The sequence below is a fragment of the Haplochromis burtoni genome, unplaced genomic scaffold (assembly GCF_018398535.1).
Source record: "Haplochromis burtoni strain Fernald_Lab_line unplaced genomic scaffold, NCSU_Asbu1 Contig_115, whole genome shotgun sequence".
NCBI lineage: Eukaryota > Metazoa > Chordata > Actinopteri > Cichliformes > Cichlidae > Haplochromis > Haplochromis burtoni.
The window spans coordinates 689100-705264 of record NW_024582476.1 but is presented as its reverse complement, the minus strand read 5'-3'; the positions used below and the strand labels follow the sequence as shown (position 1 = coordinate 705264).

The following is a 16165-nucleotide window of genomic DNA, read 5'->3' as shown; positions in this document are numbered from 1 at the left end:
AGTAGGCAGGGCGTGACATACAGTGCTGTTCACTGACGTCACAGCAGTGCACTAACTGCTGTCATTGGGAATGGAGTCGTGGCCTGTGGAGCTCAGAGAGTCTGTATGTGTGATGGTGTGTGTGTGTGTATGTGTGTGTGAATGTGCAGTCAGCACTGTTGTGGAGACAGTGAGTCAGAGAAGCAGACAGAAAACCAGAGAGAGGCCCCTGGTTGTCCCTCCACCTCCCTTGCCCCGATATGCAGCCTTGAAGAGCTTTCAATTGTGTCTGTTGTATGCTTCTGTGTGTGCGTCTGAGAGTTTGAGTGCACAGGAGCAGAATATGTCGTGCATGATCGTTCAAGTGTATGAGATCACAACACTCGTCGCCGGGCCCTATTTTAAGTCCTGCGACTCATGGAGTGCCCCGGCTTACGCAGACCTATTGGGCTAATGATCAGCCTTGGCAATTAAAGCCAATCTGTGAGTCAGTGTGGCATCAGGAGGGCCATCTGCTTCCAGCCCTGTAGCACTCACTCTGGCCTGTGGGACCACTTGCTGGGGTCACAGCTCACCCGGCTTGTAGAGAAATGGTCACAAGATCTGAGGAGCAATCTGCTGTGCAATTCTAGTTCAATAGAATCCTGGTCTACTGATACACTGCTGTGTGTACCGCTGTCTCACGAGTGCAGTAAAAACACAAGCAGTGGGGATCGATCTTGTGGAGGACAATGTTGCATGTACCCATGACACATGTAAGCTCCACATCAGCCTCAGGCTAGTGATTCCTCCCACCTGCTTCAGTATCGTAGCCAAGATGTGTGCAAAAATGGGAATTTAAGATGTATGAAAACTTAAGAGGGCTTTCTGTTCATAATGAGTCTGCAATGTATCCAAATCTTTATTAGCATTCACACACATACACAAACATTAGCTGCAGCCAGAAAAACAAGAGTTTAACGGCAAAGAAAGTTTGAAAGAAAAAAGTTGTCAATATTGTAAATGGTTGGGATACAAGACACAAGGCAATGGTGTCCTCGCTTTACCCACATTGGGCTATTAAACCTTTTGTGTGTTTAGTCTTGGGTGCATTAGTCTGAGATTGTCGTATTCTTTACATTAACAGCTTGTCATTCACATATAATACACTCTGAATATCACTTACCTGCATGAAAAACGCTGCAGGAAAAAAAAAAGGTTTGACTGATCAATCACACCACAGACCTGACCTTCTCTTATCAGACATCGTCTTGCGTAGCATTTCAAAATATATTCTATATTACTTAAAATTTAGATTTAGAGATGAAACCACAGATACAAGGGGCAAACACATCTTCCCATTTCTCTCTAAGACCTCATTGATCTGAAGTATACAAAGGATGCAACTACATCACCAAATAGCCCCTTACCTCTTCTGTGCCAGCATATCAGGTGTGCTTCAAAGGTTCACAGCTCTATATATCTTTTCTATCACCCTGCAGCAGACAGTTGCTAAACCCGGGGAAGCTAGCTGGTGATTCAGGCCAATGGCCTGGTGTGCATTTTTTTTCATAAGCTTGCTTGGCCCTGCTCTAGATTATGGGAGCATTCATCCTTCAGAAGCACCCTCTATCATACCAGTTGCACAGGTCAGCAGTTCTCTTTCCCTATGTGCCACCTGCTGCAGCTGCTGTACCTTTGTATTGTTTTCCTACAGGAAAAGGAAGGTCATAAGTGCAGCCCCCCCCCGTTTACGGTTGTATAGAAACACACTAATGTCTCTTTGGGTCCATGAGTTCCTAAAAAATCCGTATCCGATTAAATTGGTTTTGTTTGTCCAATCTATTTCACTACATATGTAGTACAATCCAAGATGAATATATATCTATATATATATGAGGCCATCTTGAAAGATTTACATATTCAACGTAACAAGAGAAGCTGTGGAACCCAGAAGCACCTGCTGGGCCAAGTACTGTTTCCTTCCGCACAGAAAGAGAAATTTGCTCCATGCTGTTCTACGGCGTTTGAAATGACATTTTCTGTCAGGTATACGATGGAGTTTGCTGTTCTGTCTCAGGCATGGCTGGTTGGTGGAGATGGAGAGGGATGGAGGCTACCGCAGTGCTATCACACATCAGGGATGAGGTCTGACAAAGATGAAGCGTGTGACAATGAAGGGATATGGAAACAAGACATTGTGAAACAGATGGAAAACCGATCCACCAACTGCAGCAAACCAATACCAAAAGCCCACGCAAACCCCAGAGTTGTGAAAAATAGACACAAAATGCAGTACCTTCTTAGAAACAGCCTTTTACATGTATGAAATACAAACACATGGCCCTTTAATAGGCTGATTAAAACCACAGTCCCAGACAACTATTGACAATGACTGATATCCCAGAGCTAAAGACAATAACCACTGTAGCAATGAAGTGAAGTGGGCAACAGTGATTAGGAGTATGGTGGAGCTTGAGGTTGAAAAGAGCTCAAGATATGTTTCTGATGTTCCTGACAAAAAGAAAAGGCTTGTTAAAAATACATAAATAAACAAATCGATAGCAAGGCCAAACACAGATTCCCACTGGTGTGGCTTCTCATCGCTTCAATCCTATGCCATAAGTATACGGCAATAAAGTTTGCATAATCACTCTCACTGCCAGAAGGGGGAGACAAAAGTTCACTACAGTAGGTTTAAGGTAACTGGTAAATAACCCCAAATTACCCACCCCTCTGTCCTCAGTGTACCCTTGCCGCACTTACCCCTGCCCTCTCCCCTCCTTAATTATCCCTTTCCTCTGTTCTTTTAGTACTTAAGAGGCTGACTCACTGGACCTGAATTGCTGTTTGTCTGTCATGACATCTGAAATAGTTGGATGACTGAGTGTTATGCCTTTCACTCACTCAGTCTGATGGGACCCCACTAACATCTTCATCCCTGGTTTTTCGGTGTAGCATAATGACCTCCTAGTAGCGGCCCTAATGGAGCCATAATGGTCATTTATGCCATGGGAGGCTCTGAGGGCACGGCTGTGGAGGCAGCGAGTCGCACAGGAAGATGGTAGAGTGAAGAGAAGCTCCGGGTTAAGTCTCTCCACCTCCGCCTTTTCCCTTCATACACAGCTCCCAAATCTCCGTCTTTGTATGAATACCACATATCTGCATGTCTGTGTGTGCGTTCAACTCCGCATTCACGTCCATGTAATAAAAGGAACCGATACAAGACTGGTTAACAATAGAAAGTACAATATGAATGTATGAGGGGTGTATCCCTGCTTTTGATGCTCGCTTCTACGGCTTATTCACACGCATAATACACACACACAATACATTCTCCTTTTTAATTACATTTTTCCTCATGAATGCAGTGTACTACATTCTTAAAACTCTTTATAATTTCTTTTCTATATATGCTTGCACTGCTGGCAGAAACTGTCCTGTACATAAATTACAGAGCATAAGCTTGTGCTTATTGCTAAAAAACATTCTCTTTCTGGCATTTGCATTTTTATTATCCACAGTAAACACAAGGATCTTTCATCGTTACATCCCGTGTTAGTCTAGAACAATCGACAAGTAAAGAACAGTTCGATGTACTGTAAGGCTGTGATCAAACTGGATAGTCCTTTCAAATTTCTCAATCACGTGAGCTCATCCGAACTAGACACCTGGTTAAAATGCGGCACATCTTGGGATCGTTCCCCAGGGCGCTGCAAGCTGAATAATACAATAGCACATTTATCAGCAAGCTAATGCTAATTAGACTGTTGCATAAAAAGGAGAATAATGTACAGTAGCGTCCCTCATGCCTTGTCAGCTCCCGCTTTGTCTGTTTAGCCATACGGCTGCATTTTGGCTGTTAAATGGGAGAAAATGGCAGTCTATTTTAGAAAACATGAAATATAAACTATCCTACTGCAGGGCCGATTTCCCCAAGTAATCACAATGTGCTTTGTATCAGCTAATCAGATGAATTAAAAAAAAAACAACCAAAAAAAACAATGGCACAGACACTTGGAGATATCTGAAGAGAAAGACAAAAACAGCTTCTTTATTTCTCTCCTCGCTCTCAAAACAAGACATACACATTACTTATTTCTATCACAAAACATGATCTCAAAATCAACCAAAGCTTAGTTTGTTTAATCTTTTAAAGCTTTCTGGGGGAAAAAATCAGTGCTGTCTGTGCACTCTTTAATGTCTTTTGTAGCCCATTTTCAACTCAAAGATCCTTTCCATTTGAGTTTTTTTTGCAGTCTGATGAATGTTAGGTCTGAAGTCTGAACATTTCTGTCCAGCTCAGTGTTTGATTTTCTTCTGCTTTGATTCCTACCCCGGCTGCAGTCCAGGGCGAGCAGAGCAACACTGTACAAGAGTGTTTACAGTGAATGTCACTTTCAAGTTTTCTGTGGTAATGAAAACAGCTGGACTTCTGAGTAATTCACTCACAGTGCAGAGTGAATTACCTTTAAAAGGAATATAACATATAAAGAAAAACATGACATTGAGGCGATGTGTGGTGAGACTGAATAATACTATTCCGCTGTTCAAACTGGTTTAATGTCAAATTGTAGTAACAATCAGGCATATGCACAATACTCCTACAGCTGCGGCTTCACATGATGCTATGTGTGGGTTCTAAAGCTGAAAATGAACTGAAGCTGCATGACTGACATGTTGACTACCTTGACTCATGCTCATATTGATACCTGCATTCATAGATGCTTACCACCCTGACAGTGAGCTAAAGCTTTCTGAAAGTGTTACCGAAAAACCTGCCAATGCTGTAACATCCGTATAACAGTGTATTTATTATAGAGTCCATATGATTAGTAACAGTGCAGCAGCTGCTAAAGAGACGGTTCATCTAAAATGCAAATAAACACACTGGTTGTATCTAGTTTCTGAGATCCAGTAAGCTGGAGGGGGATGAGACCAAGTATAATTTCCTAATTACAGCACACACAGTGGATGTGAGGGTAATCCAGTGATTTTGTGTTTATTTACTAGTGGAGTTTAGTATGCTATTAATTTTTTTTCCTTAGGAAGTTACCTTTAGTTCTGCAAATATTAGAACAGGATTGATTAAAGCTTCAGCTAGAAGTAGGGGTGCAATTTTCCATTTCTGGTGACGTGTCCTGAGTATTTGTGGAGGATTCAAAGCAAAGCGAAAAATAAATCAAAGATGGCACTCATTGTTTGATATTTGTCGGGCATATATGATGTGATGCAACCACCGGTTGCAAGGGAAAAATGTGTGCTCCTCGACTACTTGGCAGTGGTACTTGGAGGTTGCTGGGTCTCCCTGGGTAAACTCAGTAGCAAAGAAGATGCTTAACAAAAACCTCCTAGTGCAGAGGTGGCCAACCCGCGGCTCTCGAGCCGCATGCGGCTCTTTGCCTGGTTTCATGCGGCTCTTACGTTCATATCAAAGTTTGTGTTTGTGTTTTGTGGGTTTTTTTTGTGTTGTTGTTTTAAAATGTACGCGTTCGCTTCGCTTGAGTTCAATATGGTATTTTCATCAAATGGCCATGTGTGTGAGATGAAAATACCGCAAAGTTTCCCAGTAGGAGCAAGTTGGCCTTTAAAATGGCAGGGAAAAAATGCACAGCAAAAAGAAAATATGAAGATGAACACAGGACGTTTTTAACAGAGTGGGAGAGTTTATATTTTTTTGTTGAACGCAATGGCAAGCCATTCTGCCTTATATGTCAGACATCATTAGCGCATTTCAAAGCTTCAAATCTTCAGCGCCACTTTAGCTCACTCCATGCTAACATCGACCAGGAATTTCCAAAAGGGACTGAACTTCGCAAGCACGAGTTGGCCACTTTGAAAAGTCAGGCAGAAAAGCAGATACAGTTTTTCCAAAAATTTACGAAGCGGTCAGAGACCATAACGCTCGCATCCTATCAGATGGCTTGGAATATTACACGGGCTAAAAAGCCATACAATGACGGGGAGTTCGTTAAAAAATGCCTCAGTGACATTTTTGAAATTTTGTCTCCTGAAAACGACAAATTAAAACGCATGGTATCAGACGTCCAACTGTCCCGCCACACCGTTGAACACAGAATATCGGACATTAACACAGTTATTGAATCACAGTTGCACTCTGACCTTCAAGCATGTGAGTACTTTAGTGTCGCATTGGATGGATGAGAGTTGTGATATACAAGACAAGCCTCAGTTGGCAATATTTGCACAGTCTGTGTCAAACGATTGTGTGATCAAAGAACTCCTGGATATTGTGCCATTAAAAGACAGAACCCGTGGCATAGATGTGAAAGAAACCATGATGGCTGTATTAGAAAAAGCAAATCTGCCCATAACGAAGTTAACTGCAATAGCCACGGATGGAGCACCAGCCATGATGGGATCTGTGAACGGGCTTGTGGGGCTGTGCAAAGCTGACCGAACTATTCCTGACTTTTGGAATTTCCACTGCATCATCCACATGGAGCAACTCGTGTCTAAATCATTGAATTTAGATAACGTCATGAAGCCTGTGATGGAAATCGTCAACTATATCCGCACACATGCGCTTAACCACAGGCAATTCAAGAATCTCATCGCTGAGCTGGACCAAGGGCTTCCAGGTGACCTGCCGCTGCACTGCACTGTGAGGTGGCTGTCAAAAGGCCAGGTACTCTCTCGCTTCTTTGAGCTTTTGGATGCCGTGAAACTGTTTATGGAAGAGAAGGACAAGGACTATCCCGAGCTCTCGGACCTCAAGTGGATTATGGATCTGGCCTTTTTGGTCGACATGCTGTGTCACTTGGACAGACTGAACCTGACCCTGCAGGGTAAGTTAAAAATGCTGCCTGACCTGGTGCAAAGTGTGTTTGCGTTTGTCAACAAATTGAAGCTGTTCAAGACACATATTCAAAAGGGAGATTTAATGTATTTTCCCACTCTGCTAAAAGCCAGCGGGCAAGTCGCCAGCGCTGCCCTGAGTAAGCAAAGAGCCAGATATGCAACGCTGATTGAAAACTTGCACGAAAGCTTTGTGACCCGGTTCCATGATCTACAATTGAAAAGACCACAGATTACATTCCTCGTTGACTCATTTAATGCAGAGACCGGCTGTTTGAAAGTCCCGCTAGTCACAGATGAAGCTGCGGCTGAGTTGGAGATGATCGATCTTTGTGAGGAGGACCAATAGAAACCTGCTTTAAGGGAAGGGACCATTGAGTTCTGGAAAAGTGTGCCAATGGAAAAATACCCCAATGTCAAACGGGCTGCGCTTAAGATACTGTCAATGTTTGGGTCAACATACGTCTGCGAGTCTGTGTTTTCTACCCTAAAACATGTGAAATCAAAGCATCGATCTGTTCTGACTGACACCCATGTGAAAGAATTGCTTCGAGTGGCAACAACGGAATACAAGCCAGATTTGAAGAGGATTGTTCAAGGCAAGGAATGCCAGAAGCCCCACTAAACAACATGCATTGTAAAAGTAAATGCTATTGTAGATTATTATATTTTTGGACTTGGTTGAACTGAGAGTTTGTGTGTGTGAGACAGTGCACACAATTGTTGAAAATGACTGGTCTGTGGTTTTAGTACTGTAGGACATCTGGTAGTAACCTAGTGCTGGTTACTACCAGATGTCCATGGCAATCTGTAATTTTTCATGTTTGCCTGCAAACATTCACTAACCACTAGCCGAGGTGTAGCAAAACTAGAGAAAATGCAATACAAACTGAAATGTATTAAGCCTGCTTTAATACATTTAAAGCAGGCTTAATACAAGTTGTGTCTCAAAGTTGCAGCCAACATGTTTTAAGAGGTTCAAGTTTTACTGTGAAAGCAAACAGTCTGCATTTCTGATATCTGTCGCACTTTCTGCAGTTTCACTACAGGTCAACAGTGGTTCATTTGAATCTACGACCGTTTTCTCTGGTTGAAGGATAGACAGAAGAATGGGAGTAATCTAGGACTCCTGTGGCTTTAGCCATTACTTTCCCAGTGAGCTCCAGTAACCACTTGTAACCAGTCATTTTTTCCCATTGACCGGAGCTTGACAGGTGGTCACATGTCTGCTAATTGTGATGTAGTTATCAGCTTTTTTCAGTAACCCTTGTTTTCTGCTTTAATTTCTTAGTTTCTGTGTGTAGTCACCTACAACTGCACAAAATTGTGGCGCCTTTGCCTTACAATATAGAGTGCCGTGAGGCGACTGTTGTTGTGATCTGGCGCTATATAAATAAAACTGAATTGAACTGAAAATAGCTCAGCTGACCATCGCCTACCATAATCAGAGACATTATCAGAGATTGCAAAATTCCACACTACACTACAAGACAAGAGAGTAATACTGCAGAAAATTGTTAATGTTATTATCTGATCCTTTATTAACTTGAGTCAATATATTACTACTATAATTCCAGCAATGTAAAAAATGGATTGGCAGAAAAATTAAAAACATTTATGAATTTTTTAAAATCAAACTGCAAGCGTGTAAATTCGAGAGAAAATTCAATGCACACTTTGCACTGCTGTAACTTGCACAGCGTGGACCCAGTCAGGTAAAAAGGCAGCCACCTCTGTGAAGCTGAAAACAGACCTTAAGCTCAGGATAAATATCTAACACAGCCATCTCACTCAGGCTCGTCATCTTAAAGTAGGCAAGTTTACATCCAAACAGGAAGTGGTAACATCATATTCTTATGCTGATATGACAGCCTGACATCAATTTGACATCATAAAAGCCCACAATATGAAAGTTACATTTTTTTTCACAGTGGAATCAGACAATGATCAATATCCCAAGTCTTCATTGTCATCATCAGACTGACCCATCCAACAGACAAGCTGGAGAATATAATGCTTCAACATAATAAGCAATTGAGTAGTTGCATTCACTACCATACAGAAATTCTTTTATAAACTGAAAAACCACAACACAGTTTTTTTAGTTGGAATGTGGCCACTTTGTTGCTCCTTACCCTTTTTAATTCTGAGGCAAACATCGCTATCTTCTTGATTGTCACTATGCTCCCCGTATACAGCATTGTCTCCAAAATTAAGTTCATTGTGAAGTTCAATCATAATGTTGAAATTATGCTGCCGCAAGGTAAACAGTGTGTGATTACAGGATTGCAGAAAAAAAAATGGTTATAGTTGTAAAACCAACAAAAAAACATCAGAGAAAGCATATTTACCAAACGCTGCTCACTTTTTTTTATTGGTATAAATGTTTTTGTAAAAGCTAAAAAAAAAAGGGGACAAACATGCTTAGAACAAAGATTTATTTTGGGGGACTTCCACAGAGCTGAATGTGTATCTGACACGTGTGACAGAATTTGTGATCTCACACTATAAAAGGAATGTAAATCAGTTTAACAGCATTATGACACTTGGGGCTAATTTTTTTAACCCTCAGATGTTTGATGAACCATAGGTACCCTTTAGCTCTTTTTTATAACCGAAAAATTTTCTGTTTCCATTTGATGTTTCTCATCAAGCTGAATTGTTTGCAGGCTAAATGTATTTTATGCCTCATAAAACATTTGCAAATGCCTTTTTGCATTTTTGATGCTGCAAGATCTGCAATTTTTTCCCTTTTTGCCCTTTTTACAGTCACATTAGTCTGTCAGGAACTCTATTAATCCATCTTGTAGTCTGCAGATGTGCCATGAATTTATCACGCCACTCTCTGTAGTTGTGGCATACATGAGAGCTTTCCTGGGATATCCCCAAAGTGACACATTCATTATCATATTAAATATAACATTCCAAAAAGTTGATTCTGTTCATCTGGACGTAGCATTTTGAGTTTTCTCACTCATCGAAGGGATTTCTTCAGTCAATTGTCCAACCTTTGGAGTTGAAAACACTACGTCCAGACGAACAGAATCAACTTTTTGGGATTTCCCTACCTGGATGGTTGACATTAAATATAACAATTTATCTCAACTAGACATCATTACTTTTTTCTGTGCCAGAGAAGCATCTGTAGCTCAGGAACTTAATGGGACTTAGAAACAATAAATACCACAGTTTGAGGTTGGAATTTGCCCTTTTGGGGCAGTGCTCTGATACATGCTCATGTTTGACATATACAGTACAATTTGATTTATATCAGCAATCTGTAACAGTAATATGCATATCCTTGTAAGTGCATTAAAGAGTAATGATGCCCATGCTATGATGGAACTATTCTGTAAGCACGTCACGGCTGACAAATATAGACACAGGCATAGTGCATGTGATCAATATCGAATGCACTTTGTGATCAATGTTGGAATTAATTGGGAGTGTCAGTTACTGTTTAACAGCCACGGTGCAGGTGTCTGCTTTGAGTTGAACAGACTGCACTGAGTGTTGTCTGTTCCCCATCTCAGGCTGTGTATATTTCAGCTCTATTTTAGGTTATGTTTTGTACACTTGAACCTTGTTTCAGCTGCAGACTTGTCAGCTTTGATTTGTCTTTTTTTCCGTTTCTGTCTTATTGAGTTGTTGTACTTAATTCAGTGCTTCTTCACTAATCAATGTTTCATCACTGTTTTTTCTTGACAATTGAACAATTTCCTTACTGCTTCTCTTAACTCTTAACAGTGGACCCCTGAGGTTTACTGAGGGTAAAAAAAAGAAAAAAAGCCTTGAAATGCTGCTCACAATTTATGCCTCTTGGATCTAGACTGCGAGGCCCCAGCACCATTTATTTATAGGAGTGTTTCAGCAAGGCAGTGTACAGTGAGAAAAAAAGCCTTTGATCTTAAATTGAGGATGCTTTCCACATCTTAGTAAGGAAGGACACTAGTCAATATTTGGCCTGAGGTTATTTAATTTGGATAAGACGCTTGATTCATACATTAAAATTTCCAATTACCTGTCAAGAGTTGAACGAGCCCAGAGGAGGTTGTTTTAATCATACAGCTTTATCAAACTCTTTAAATTGAGTTTAACATGGACAGGATCTTACATTCTGCCTCGGGGAAGGTGATATTCCCTAATTTGTTGTAAATAGTAAACATTTTAAAAATCTATGTTTAACTAGAGTTATTTACAAGGAAAAAATAGTCATCATTCCTTTACCGTTCAGTCCCATTTCTCTCATTTTGTTGACCTAGCACACACACGCTAGGATGGTTTTAAGGGTAGTATTTAAGATTCATGTAAGATACACAAAAGCAATTGTTTTAAATGTTGGAGTCATTCAGTTATATGAATTAAATAATATTTTTTGTCTAATCAGTCACTCTTAACGAAGACCTCATTTGTATACTTTTTATATTCACTCACACTAATAAGTAGGTGCTATTCCTTTTTCTTCTGTGGAACAGTGTTGTGGTCAAGTATAAAACTAGCATATATCTGATCTGCAGGTGGTCACAGCTGGACCTCCTGTCTAACCATTTCTGAATCTATTTCACAAAGATATTACAGAGATCTGAGCCGCTGTCAGATATTTCTCATTCCGTCTTATCAGTGGAAGGAATGATGTCTGGCATGGCAAACAAAGTATGTGTAAAGTCCCTAAATAAAGCATGAAATTGACAGGATGCCTGTCTAAGTGAAGCACCACAGAGCCACTGGCCCTTCTTGCAGCAGTCAGGTACAGCTGCTCACCTCCAAACTGCACGCCTGCCATTTGGAGTCCCATTAAAGTGCCCGGCACTCTGAGTCAACACTTTTAATGCAGAAAATGACTTCATTCATTTTCCATTATAAGGACCACATTTTAAAAATCTGCCAACAAAAAGAGATGCTTATTTTTCCGCTTCTCCACAGACGAATTTGCATACATTGGGCCACTGAAGACGAAGAACTTCTCCCATTTTAGACATTTGGTCATGGTGGTGTTCAAGTATGGGATAAAAAGGAGTAAGCAATTTACTTCACTATATGTCAGCTTTCAAAACTTCGTTGAGGAATCCAGACACGAAGCACACTTATAACCCTGGAGATTATTTGGTGACTGACGTGTACACTGACCATCTTTTGTGTATGCGTGTGCAAGTGTGTCTGATTGTGCTGCTTGAGAGAGCAAAACAGAAATCGGCTGCAACACCAATATTTTACGAAAGCATTAACTTACCAGGGAACTGGTAGCTGTAGCTGGGCGCGAATCCAGTGTATCCGCGACCATACGTTGCCACAATATTAGGGTAACCTTTGAGAGACAGAAAACAGATTAACAAGGGATGATAAATATAAATATTGTATCAATTACATACCATGTGACACCAATAGAGGTTAAAAACAGCACAGACAGTGACATAATTTTGACAGTGACTCAACTTTGCCATTGTACATGAACACAATGAATTGGAAATTAAGAAATCAGGAAATAAAGCAGAGGTTTAACAAAATGAATTACTCATTAAGGATTTTTTAAGCAATTTCTTAATTTATAATACTTTTATTCAACCCCTATTTAAATCTGCCAAAAACACAGAGTATCATCATTTCAAAGGATCTTGAAAGTATAATTAAAATATAATAAAAATGTCTGAAGACTTAAGGCACTTGAAGGGCTCAACTAATGATTGCAGGATCAATTAAATAAGGGCGTGATATATGAGGCAAGTTGCCATTAAGGGATTTATAAACAAAACTAATGCTTCTAAGATTTTAGTGTTAGCAATGCCCACCCAACCTTTTTCATACAATATGATGAATATAGTAACTGTCACTGGTGATGTCTTAGGCTGGAGTGATAAAGTGAATCTATGAAGGCGTGTCCATGGAAAACATAACAATAAGCAAAGATGGACAAGAACACAGCAGCAGTTATCTATTTCAAACTGGGCATAGGAATAGTAACTGTTTTTTGATACAAAGACATTTGCCAAAGCTTGCTAAATGTGCGAATGTGGAGTATCTGGATCTGAAACCCAACAGACCTCACCAAATTTGAAATGCTTTGCTTGGCCTCTACTGCAACTGAGTTAGATTGCTTCCTTTTCTTAAAAGTTTCTGCTAGAGTTTTTTCTTTCTCAAAGAGAAATGTATGCTTAATTTTGGGTTGAAGTCAGGTGACTGACTCAGTCAATAATAACTAATGATTAAATGCAGTGGTGTATAAACACAGAATGAAAAGAGGTGATTGAAGAAGCATCATGGGAAGCCCCCAGCAGTAGTGTGTGATCTGGATTAATGGATACCTAGGTATCATCTGCATAGCAATGAAAAATGCATGCTATGCCTTCTAATCATACTGGCTAAGGGAAGCATGCATAATGTAAACAGAAGTGGTTTCAGCACGAAACCTTGTGGAACTCCATAATAGGGCTACCACAGTTAGTCGACTAGTCACGATTACGTCAACTACGCATCCTCCTGTGCCCGCATTTGTAGGCCAATTACGTTACAGCGACACGACGAAGACTGTCCAAATTCGAAGACTCCGACAAATGTGGCCTTCATTTCCCCAGATTTGAAGGATGGGTCCGGGTGTATAATTCGTGGCCCAACCTATCCCAGAATTCATAGCGCGGCCCAGCGCACCCCTGCTCAGTTTCCAACAATGGCGGCAGCTAGTTAGTTTTAATTTTACTCTTATTATACTTTCTGGGTCACAAAATGCGGAGACAGATTTTTAAATTTAATGGTTTAGTTACTGCCAACATAAAGGCCTGTGGTAGGCAGCCCATTAACAGAGATATATTATTCACATTTAAGATTGAAACACTAATTAATGGTAGGAATAGTAGGAATGAGGGTTTAATAGACATGTTGATGGTTTGGAAGCAATTATTGAAGTTAACTCAGAGAGATCAATTGTAGAGTTTAAGTAGTACCATAATAATGGTTTGTGTTTTGAGGATGACTATCTTTTTCTCTGATGATGACAATTTTATTTGTACAGAAATTTGTGAAATCATTAGTTAAAATTACAGGAATGCTTGGCTTAAAAGAGCTCTGACTCCTTGTTAACCCTGAATAAAAATTTTAAAAAGAGACCTGAGGTTGTTTTCTTTTTAAAGAGCAAGAAAATCTTTTTCTCAGGCTAAATGAAGATTTGTGTTTGTGAGTCAAGCACTAGTGATTTGAGGGTTTCTCTTTTCAGAGCCACAATATCCAGGGTTGTACACAATGGGGATGTAATTAATGAGATAATCAGCCTCTGCATTGGTGTTGTGCATGCAATTGAAGACAACAGTGGAGAAATCACATCCTTGAATGCGGTAACAACACTTTCAGAAAGACATCTACTGTCATGGCCTGGGTCTAGGGACCCAGGGCTCAGGCATTTTCAGTGTATGTTTATGTTTATGTTTTCCGTGTGTTGTATTGGTTTGCTCTCCGTCTCTCCATGTGTCTCTGTGTGAGCTTCCGGAGGTGTGGGTTCGCTGAGGAGACTGCGAACCCGGAAGTGGTCTACTCGAGAGACAGCCGCACCTGCCGCTCGTCGTCCTCTGCCAGCTGCAGCAGATTACGCTCGTCTAGGAACGGCATTTAGGACTGCAGCTGAGCTGAGGCCGACGCTGGATCCTTGAGTCAGAATCGTTGTTAGAGTTTGTATTGTTGATTGTCATTTATGCTTAGAAATATTTACTTATATATGCTTAGAGTTTTGTAATTAGTTGTAGATTGGTAGAGGTTTTGATCCTTGATAGTCTGCAAACTTTGTGTGTATTAGACAGCACTTTGGGAGCATGAGAGGTCATACCGTGTCTTTATTGTTTTACGGCAGGATCAACGTAGTTGCGTCTGTTCTAGTCTAAGTGCTCTTTGTTTAGATGAACTGCAGGACTTCCTCACCGTGTTATCTAGGATGAACCATCTAGGGTGAGGGGGAGGCTACCCTCTTCCTGACCAAGGATGTTTGACCCTTTGATCAGCAGTCCCACACACACACACACACACACACACACACACACACACACACACACACACACAGGCAAGGTACTCTTTGTGTTTATGTAAGACGTCATATGTTAATGAACCTATGCATATTCATGTAACCTCAATAAAAGGACAGTGTACGGGAGAACGGACGAGAGCAACTGGGGTCAAGCGAAGGAACGGCGCCTGTCCGGTTCTCTCCCGTGCACGAGAAACATGAAGAAGCTTGCCTACTTGTGTCTTGCTTTGCAGTGTAATTATATTGTCTTCAACGTTCCAGCGGATGGGTTCAAGCTACAAACCTATCATTAATTGGTCCTTCGAGAGCCGGAGCCCTGGAATCGCATTCACCGAGGGGAGAGAGGCACGCTGAAAGACTGACGTCAGCCAGGAAGTTCCTGTGGATTCGCTGTCTGTCTTTTCTCCTCGATGAATGGCGATCGGCGGGATTCGATGCTGATATTACACGCTAAGCAACACCAAGTAAGTTTAAAGAGGCCGACTCTATAACCGTGTCGTTGTGCAGTCTCCGCCACTTTGTGAGGCGTTGAGAAGTTCGCTGCTTTGTGGAGCGATAACTGGGTTAGTGTCCCGAAAAAGAAGTTTTGGTTAAATCGCCCAAGGGTCCCAAGCGTCCGGTGTGTCCGGTTTTGAAATCGCCCTGGGTGTGTGTCCCGAGCGTCCCTTCATTGGGTTTTGTCGCGCGAGTGGGTGAGCGTCCCACAGCTGGGTGTGTCCCGAGCGGTCCGGTGTGTCCGGAGTAGGCCTATTTTGTGTTGTTGTCATTGTTGTCATCGTCGTTTTTGTTGTTGTTGTTGTGTGAGTGTGTGCGGAGCAGAACACGTGGTCTGTGACACCGACTGCTGTTGTTATCATGGTTTCCTAAGCAGCCAGGAGTGTGTGGACAGGGCCAGCCCACATCAGTAGCACTTGAGATATGCTCTGGTGGATGGCTTTCCCCCCACCCCTTGCTGACACAATGTTTATTCTTTGGCTTGCCCTGATCAACAACAGCCTGTGTGCCAGACCATAGACGTAATTGAGGTGGATAGTTGTTAAAAGTAATCTACATTAAGCTTGTGGTTGCTTAAATTCAGTACAATGACATGTGAGGTGAAGTGATATAGGTAAATATTTAAACTAATGAAGTGCATAGAGGCACTTGACCTGTGTGAAAGACTGTCGTCTTGTTATGAGCCATTGTTGAAATATGGAGCACACCTGTGAAAACAACTAATATGCTCAACCCTGTATGAAACATCTAAAAATACATGTTGGAGAAGCTGTGTTGAATATGTAAGTGTAAGACTTTGCCACTGTGGGCGGAGCATGCAACTACTGTGTGATGTTGCGTTGCAGTTTTTTTCTGAGCTGATGAGCAAGCTACACATTATCAGATCAAGAG

General features: G+C 41.2%; 1 protein-coding gene across 11 annotated transcripts in view; it reads right to left on the bottom strand.

Annotated features, from left to right (window-relative positions):
* Positions 1-16165, bottom strand: part of msi2b (musashi RNA-binding protein 2b) — a 271166-nt gene that overhangs the window by 33203 nt on the left and 221798 nt on the right. For all 11 annotated transcript variants that reach the window (XM_005928504.2, XM_005928505.2, XM_005928503.2 and 8 more), the window contains exon 10: positions 12008-12082. In XM_005928504.2, the coding sequence (XP_005928566.1) occupies positions 12008-12082 (75 nt within the window). The remainder of the gene's footprint in view (positions 1-12007; positions 12083-16165) is intronic.